General features: G+C 39.9%; 1 protein-coding gene and 1 non-coding gene across 2 annotated transcripts; one reads left to right on the top strand and one right to left on the bottom strand.

Annotated features, from left to right (window-relative positions):
• Positions 1-5585: 5585 nt before the first annotated feature.
• On the bottom strand, positions 5586-6566 carry LOC132187950 (uncharacterized). The gene has a single exon (XM_059602373.1). It carries the CDS (start codon positions 6564-6566, stop codon positions 5586-5588), a length of 981 nt encoding a protein of 326 aa, XP_059458356.1.
• Positions 6567-7423: 857 nt separating this feature from the next.
• Positions 7424-7528, top strand: LOC132188877 (small nucleolar RNA R71). Its single transcript, XR_009440937.1, has one exon. It is a non-coding gene; the product is annotated as a small nucleolar RNA R71 (small nucleolar RNA).
• Positions 7529-8720: the final 1192 nt, after the last annotated feature.

Here is an 8720-nt window from a genome sequence, read left to right as displayed (position 1 = left end):
AATGCAATGATGAGCACCCTCCAGAAACAACACAACTTGCCGAGCAACCACCCCGATTCTATGTGGCGGAAATCATTGAGGACATGTGCCATGGGCAGTATGCCGATGCCCATCATAATGCCAGCAGCCAATCCAAGCTACCTCAAAGGCTTTGGTTTGTGGACTCAATATTGCACCGCAATGCCTTTCCCTTGGGACACAAGACTCAGAGGCGTGATCAATTTCTCCAAACCCTCTATGCCTTCCACAAAGATGCGCGGTACTCCATTCCTGACATCATTTGGAATCAAATTCACAAATTTTAGAATGGAGTGCACATTGGAGTAGTAAAGTCCACACACTGATGGGGGTTGCCTTTCCCATACTTAATCACCTACATTCTTCGGAAAAATGGCATCAAGGGCACCGCAGCTGATGAGCTAGTCACTACTACTCCCATATTTGGCATTTGCCAATGGAACAAGAGCTACTCCCATATGCCCCGGGTACCTCCAGCACTAGTAGCTGGTGAAGAAGAAAGCGAGGCCGAGCCAATGGCAGAAGATGAACAGGCATCTAAGCCGGCAGCAGCGGAGGAGGAGGCCCTAATCATTTTTTGTGCCGCACAGTACCGCTCACTTAGTGAAGAAATAGCAGGCCTTTGGAGAGAGTTGGCTGATCAAAGAAGGGAGGCCCAGGAGGATAAAAAGTTGATGGATCAATGACTCGCTGCCTTAGAAGAATTGATGCTGTCCATACTTAGCCATTTGCCACCACCAGCTGAAGCGTCTTCTTCAGGACAGCATTGAGTGAGGACCTCCGTCTGGCTGAAGATGTTAAACTTAGAGCTCATGGGAGGCACCCCATAGTTTATCCTTCTGTGTTGTTTTGTTTAGAATGTTTAAAGTTAATCTTTTATTTATCTTTAGTTTTGTTCCTTTTTACTTGTTTTTGTATTTTCTTATTTTGCAGAGACAAGTGTGCTTCGATTCATGTTTGGGGGTGTGCTATAAGCCATACTTTCCAAGATTATGTCGTCCATCTCCCGGGTGCACTCTTTCCTTTATTTAGACACATTGGGGACAATGTGTCATTTAAGTTTGGGGGTATGGGCACACATGTTGTTCACACACTTTATCCCAATTTCTTGTTATTTGTTTTGTGTGTTTGATTGCTTATTTTTTTTAAAAAAAAAAAAAAAAATTGCAAGTTCATGTTTGCCCTAATATTTTAAGTTGATCTAAAAAGAATTGTGGTTTGAATTCATCAGTGAGCTTAAAATTTTGAACACATGATCTGATGAGCAAATCTGTTAGTTTGGTTACTTGTTTAGGAGAGTTGAAAAATCACATGTTTGATCTAAGCACACAAGCACATTAGCACATAGTTTGTGAGGTATGACATGAGGTCTGATATGTGTGTTTTTGTATCTTGAATGAAATTGGATGACTTATTAGATGACACTGTGGCATATATATTGTAAAAAAAAAAAAAAACAGAAAAATTAAATAAATGATCATTGATGGGCTTTTCACTGAGTAACTGGACCTCTTACCTCAAAGCATTGAGTGTTCACGTCAAAAGCTGAAAAATTTGGCTTTGATCAATGTCATGGTTAGTTTGGTTTTGTAGCCTTTTTGACTCGAGTTAGTAAGTCCTTAGGGGTGTCTCTACACCTAATGCCCTAAAACCATCTGGTTTGGGAGTCATTGACTACCACTCGCTACATGGGTCAATTAGAAAGCTTAAGGGAACCAAACATTGCACAACCTGACAAAAAAGAAAAAAAAGAGAGAGAGAGAGAGAAGAGGAAAGAAATATGCCATGGTTGTTCATTCTAATAGGGATTTCAATGAATTTTGAGATATGGAGATGATACACATGGGAAAAATTTGGAAGCCTCATAATTTTGTGCTAGTTCACTTTACACTGTTTTCAAACTTGTGATATTTTAGCATGTCCTTTGTAAGTAATTGCACTTTGAGATTCCAATTCATTGTGAAGATGGAGTTCATTTTTTTAAGCTTGCGTATGAATGAAAATCATGATCTTGAAGTGATACTTTAATTTTTGGGGATAACATGAACTGTGCAAGATGTTTGTGGGTAACATTTCTGAAAAACCTTCACGAGACTTCATTCGTCCTCTAGGGAATTCTTAAAGATTTAAAAGGCTTGTTGCATATGCTAAATGCAACCGTACATCCCACGAAAGATGGATTTATCTTTTTGTTCTCTGTTTTTCATTTTTGTTTTGTATTGCTAAGGGACGAGCAATATGTAAGTTTGGGGGTGTGTTAAGTGCTAAAATATTCATAATTTCAGCCCTTAACTTACATGTTGTAATCCTTTAGTTTTAGTTAATTAGGCCATTTTAATATTTTTATGTGTTTTCTTTGATTTTGCAGGTCATTGGAAGAAAAAGAAGCAAACTCAGAAGTTTTGGACCGAAAAGGAGCTATTTTACATTTTGGAAGGCTCTGGTAGAGTAATCGATCGCAGGGGAGCTGCGATCGAGCGCACTACAGTGTTGTGCCAAATACTACCTAAATTAATAGATAATATTTAGTACGTTTTAACTCGCAAGTGCACAAGATCAAAACAATAGTATAGTGCAGCAAGTACAAGGTCGAACCCACGGAGATTGTGATTTTGTTTAGAATTAATTAAAAATATCAATTTGTCACTGAATTGATATTGTGAAAAAGAAATAAAAAGATATAAAGATAAAATAAAGGTAAAGGCAGAGCTTTGATATCCACCACTAATTATGCTTAATTAATATAACAATATGCCAATGATACAATCATATTATGAATACTTAATGTTTGCCAACCTAAGGGCATGGGTGTATACTCCTTAAGCTATTGATTTTCCTAAGCAACGAGTTAGGCATGGGTGTATACTCTAGCTCTTTTCTTTCCTAAAGGATTTAGCATGGTATATACTAAGTTGTTCTTTATAAAAGCATATGTTCTATGGAAATCGACAAACGCATAAGGCCTAGGGCATGGGCATATACTCCCTGTTCTCCATGTTGATTAACCCAAGAATCGCGGTGTGGATATCTTTTGTTACTTATGTTAAACCTAGGACTCGGTCATCCAAATTGATTTAAGTAACTAGTCCATACCACATGCATATAATGGCCAGTCACATACATATGAGGAATTCATGAAAACAGGAATTAATCAAGTTAAATATCACAACATGATTATCACAAAGGCACCAATATTGAAATATTAAATAAACATAATTAGGGCTTCAATCTAGCCCTCCTTAAGAGTTAGTTACACATAATGAAAATAAAAAGAAAAGGAAAAGCTAAAGAAAGAACCGAAAGGTAGCCTCCAATTCCTCTGCCCAAAGTTGTGCCTCTTCCAAGGATCCTCACTTGTCTCCTGAATTGTGAAGCTTAGAGGTCTATTTATAGGGCTTAGGAGAGTCCTAGAAGCCCTAGTAATCCTAGGAATTTCGGAGATTTAAGTCCAAGTCCAACTAGGATAAAGAAAACCTAAATCCAAATCGGAGTAGGATTCGCCCAGAATTGCGGTCTTAACTTGCGGCGTGATTTTGGCCTTACGACGCTCCGAATTGGGAAAATGATATTTCATAATTATTTGTATAATTTTGAGTTAGCTTTCCAATGCCACTTGAATCATCTCAATCGGATATTTTACCTGAAAGTTATGGTGAAAATACCGAGAGGTATGCAGAATCCAATTTTGCCTCCAATCCGATTTTGACAATTATTTGAGAAATTCCGATTTACTCCTTTCCTTTATTGGATTAAACTTAACCATGATTGGCTAAGCTTAACCATATCTTCTAGGTCTTCCCAATTTGCCCTTTAAGCTTGGAATTTTTTCCGGAAACGCTTTCTTTTCTTCCAAAAGCCTATAAAACAAAGAAAATGCAAAAACGGAAGTAAAATGGCCTAATTAACCAAAACCAAAGGATTAAAACATACAAGTTAAGGGCTGAAAATATGAATATTTTAGCACTTATCATACAGGCGAGGATGGCAACATGCAAGGCAACCACAATCGAGTGCAGGCACAAGGAGGATCGATCGCAGACCTACGATCGATCGCACACGGGCTATGATTGAGCGCACCCATGCGTGATGGCCATGACAGCCTCCAGCCCTGTTATGGAAGAGCACTTTTAGGGTTTTGTAACTTAGTGCAAACTAAGGCTAAAACCCTACGATTTTTAAGGGTTCTAGAGTATTCCTAAAAGCCTATATATAAACCTTTAAGCCTCTAGAATAGATATACTTTTGCAAGAGGAAGAATTGGAGCTCTTCAAGTTCAAGTTTCGGGTTTATTCATTTCCTTTCTTTTCTTTTATTTTATGAAGATGTTTAACATCAACTTCATGTGTAACTAATTTATTTAGTAGGGCTAGATTGAAGCTTTAGTTATGTTTAGTTAATATTCAATATTGGCGCCTTTGTGATGATCTTGTTGTGATATCTAAATTGATTAATGCCTGTTTTCATGTATTCCTCGTATGTGTGTGCCTGATCAACATGTGCAAGTGGTATGGACTAATTAATTAAATCAATTTGGATGACCAAGTCCTGGGTTTAACTTAAGTAACAAAAGTACTCCATACTGGGTTCTTGGGTTAACCAACATGGGGAACCGGGAGTATAAACCCATGCCCTAGGCCTCATGTGTTTGTTGATTTCCACAGAATATATGCTTTCCTAAAGAACAACTTAGTATACACTATGCTAAATGCTTTAGGAAAGAAAAGAGCTAGAGTATACACCCATGCCTAACTCCTTGCTTAGGAAAATCTATAGCTTAAGGAGTATGCACCCATGCCCGTAGGTTGGCAAACATTAGATAGACATAATATGATCAAAACATTGTCATAATGATATATTAGCTAAATATAATTAGTGGTGGATATCAAAGCCCTACCTTTTTATCATTATCAATTTAAATCCAATTTCTTGTTTTATTTTGGGAATTGATTTTAGACAAGATTTAGCAATCCTCATGGGAATGACCCCGTATTTGGACACTATACTACTGTGTTGACCTCGTGCACTTGTGGGTAAAACATCCAGTTATTTGCCTATTACTTTATGTAGATAATTGTGATAACAACCGTCAACCCAACCTGCTTAGGCATTACATGAATCGGGTTCACCCACTTGCTATCAGAAATTGGACCTGCATTGAACAACTTGAGCACCTCTGCTCTCACCACTTCTTGCATACATGGGTTCAGCCTCCTTTGTCCCTCCCTCGATGGCTTAGCATTCTCCTCCAGATGTATCTTGTGCATCACCATCGAGGGGCTGATTCCTTTAATGTCTTATATGGTCCAGCCGATAGCTTCCTTGTGCTCTCTCAAAACATCCAACAACTTTTCTTCTTGAGCACTTACCAAATCTAAAGCTATGATTACAGGCAAAGATTCGGCTGGACCGAGGAACTTATACTTTAGGGTTTCCAGTAAAGGCTTAAGTTCCTTCTTGGAGGGCTCTAGCACTGTAGTCTCCCCACTTTCACTGCTCACCAGAGGAGTAGTCTCCAAAATCACATATGCCTGCTCAAGTAACTTGTCCAAGTCCAAATCATCTCCGAACTAAGCAAGGCATGCTTCCAAGGACTCCTCTATGGTTGATTCATCAACAGTCTCCTCCATGATCTCCTTAATCAAGCATACACTCCTGACCTCATCATATTCCAGTGGCTGCTTGCTGATATCAAAAATATTCAGCTCCACAGTCATGTTTCTGAACGAGATCTTCATCATCCCCATCCTACAATTGATCAAGGCATTAGCCGTAGCTAGGAAAGGTCGCCCTAGAATTATCGGTATTTGAATCGCAACATTCTGAACCAGCTTTGTGTCTAGCACAATAAAATCAACGGGGAAATAAAACTTATCCACCTTTATCACAATGTCCTCAATTATTCCCAGTGGAATCTTCACCAACCTGTCAGCCAATTGAAGCGTCATGGATGTAGGCTTCAATTCTACTAACCCCAATTGCAGGTAGACTGAGTAGGGTTGGAGATTCACACTTGCTCCAAGATCCAAAAGAGCCTTCTCAATTGGACTAACTCCTATCATGCAAGAGATAGTAGGACACCCAGGGTCCTTGTACTTGATGGGCATCTTGCATTGTAGGATTGAGCTGACCTGCTCGGTCAGACACACTTTCTTCGGGACATTCATCCTCCTCTTAATAGTAATCATGTCCTTCAAGAGCTTGGCATATGATGGCACTTGTTGGATGGCATCCAAAAATGGGATATTGATTTGGTCTTGTTTGAATACCTCCAGAATATCCTCAAACTTCCCTATTTTCTTAGGTGCTTGTAATCTTTCAGGGTAAGGCGCTTTAGGCACAAATGACCTAGGGGGATCCTCAACAGTGGGTGTGGCTGTAGATGGCTTAGCATCTCTCTCCTCCTTGTTGCGACTTTCTTGCCCTTGAGGAACAGCAGGGTTCTCTTCTTGCAGAACCACTTGATTGTCCACTTGTCTCCCTGACCGAAGTGTGACAATCACTTGCAGATGTTCCAGCCCGTGCGTAGGATCTGAAGAACTTCCAACCATAAATTGTCCATTAAGGTTGGCCACGGGCTGACTCGGGAACTTTCCCTTCTCTCTTTCACCCGAGTGATTGGCTATCTGTCCAATCTAACTCTCCATCTTGGCAATCGCCTGGGTGTTCAAAATAGTAGCATTCTTCACTTTATTTAGCGATTGGCCTGTGAGCTGCATGAAGGCCTTGAGAGTGTCCTCCAACGTAGACTGTGAAGAAGATGCTTGCACTTGAGTGGGTGCTTGGTACGTAGGAGATGGTGCTAGATATGCCGAGCGACCATGATTCTAAACTGGTTGATGAAATCCGGGAGGGTGTAGATTTTGAGCATGATGAAGGGCTCCTCCCTGATTCATTGGCAGGTTCTGCTTCCATGAGAAATTAGTGTGGTTCTGCCACCCTGGATTATAGGTCTCTGAGTATGGTCCACTTGCTTGCTTCCGGTAATCATTGAATGCATTCACTTGTTCCATCGAAAACTCACCGAAAGCCGGCATAGATGGTCAATTTTTCGCTAAGTGCAAAGGACTAGCACAGATGGAACAACTATCAATATTGAATGTGCTAGTAGCATTAATGGACTGGCTCACTATGAGAGCGACCTTCTTGGTGAGAGCATCTATCTTCATCCTCAAATCAGTATCTTCCTTCACTTCATAGATGCCTCATTTCTTGGGAATACGGGCGAATTTGTCCCAACAACTTGAGAAATCCCACTTCTGCGAGTTGTCGGCCAATTTATCCAAAGATTGATAAGCTTCATCCCCCGTCAAACTTAGAAATGCCCCCCCATTCATAGATTCAATCATGCGACGGTTGGATTGAGTCAATCCGTTGTAGAAAAACTGAATGAGTCTTCATGTCTCATATTCGTGTGGAGGGCATTTAATCAACAACTCCTTGAATCGCTCCCAACTCTCATAGAACTGCTCATCCTCCTCTTGAGTGAAAGCACTTATTTCCTTTCTATACTCATTCACTTTGGACATGGGAAAAAACTTGTTCAAGAATTTGCTGTGAAGTACATCCCAAGATGTAATAGACCTAGGCATATTGGAGTCCAACCATGCCTTGGCTCTATCATGTAAAGAGAAAGGGAACAACGTCAAATGGATAGACTCCTCAAAAAAATTATGGAATCTGAATGTGGCACATATGTCCTTGAATTTCTTCATGTACTATAAGGGTTCACCATCTCTAAAACATGGAATGATGGTAAGAGTTGGATTACATGAGGCTTTAAGTCAAAGTGTGTGGCATTAGTAGCAGGTAAAACTATGCACGAAGGGGAGTTTGTCGCAATAGGTGTGAACAATTCACTAAGGGATCTAGCTCTCTTCGCATTCTCAACTCTTGCATGCTCATTATCTGCCCTAGGGTGCTCCACATTCTAGGGTATGTTGTCTCCCATCTCAACAGTTTCTCTCTCAATAGGTGCTCTCCGATTTCTCCTAAGAGTTCTTTCTATGTCGGGATCTAAGGGTATCAACTCTAAGTTCAAGGATCTCTGACCAAGCATACACCAAACAACAAATGCTAAAATAAACTAACAAACAAAAATAAAATAATCACAAAAATAAGAAATGCAGAAACAAAAAATAGAATATTCACAAAATGGACCGAAAAGTCTTTGAAAATTTTTACGTAGCTGCTTCTGGTCTGCTGATGCTCTCCACAGAGATGTGCTCGAGTGCAGGTGAAAGGCGATCGAGCATATGTGCTCGCTGGTCCGTCAGGTGTGATACTGCTGCGCTGTTGTGCTCGTGTGTGCGTGTGCAGTGCGAGCGCAAGCACGGAAGTGTCAAGCACAGGTGCAGCTCGCTTGCTGCCCGTGTGATTGAGTGCGCTCAAGCAGCTTGGTAGGGACTGCTTCTTTAGGTAGAAACTGCAATAGAATTGAAAACAACCACAAAAAACTTCTCTTTTTTTATTTATTTGTTTATTTTATTGTTAGATGAAAACAAATAAAATTAAAATTGCAAAATGAAAATAAAACAAAAAATCTACCTTAACTAGTAGAAAAATAAAATCAATTTAAAGAAAAATTAATTTCACAAACGAAACAACTTCCCGGCAACGGCGCCAAAAACTTGTTGTGAGTTTAAAATGATACTTGCAAGCCCAGGAGTTGTTAGCAATATAGTGTGTGTAAATACGAGGTCGAA

Source organism: Corylus avellana, chromosome ca7 (genome assembly GCF_901000735.1).
Source record: "Corylus avellana chromosome ca7, CavTom2PMs-1.0".
NCBI lineage: Eukaryota > Viridiplantae > Streptophyta > Magnoliopsida > Fagales > Betulaceae > Corylus > Corylus avellana.
Note: the sequence above shows the minus strand (reverse complement) of the source record. Positions and strands in the feature narration are given on the sequence as shown.

Excerpts from the sequence above, each read along its gene's own strand:
- LOC132187950 (XM_059602373.1), bottom strand. The coding sequence starts at position 6,566 with ATGGTTGGAAGTTCTTCAGATCCTACGCACGGGCTGGAACATCTGCAA.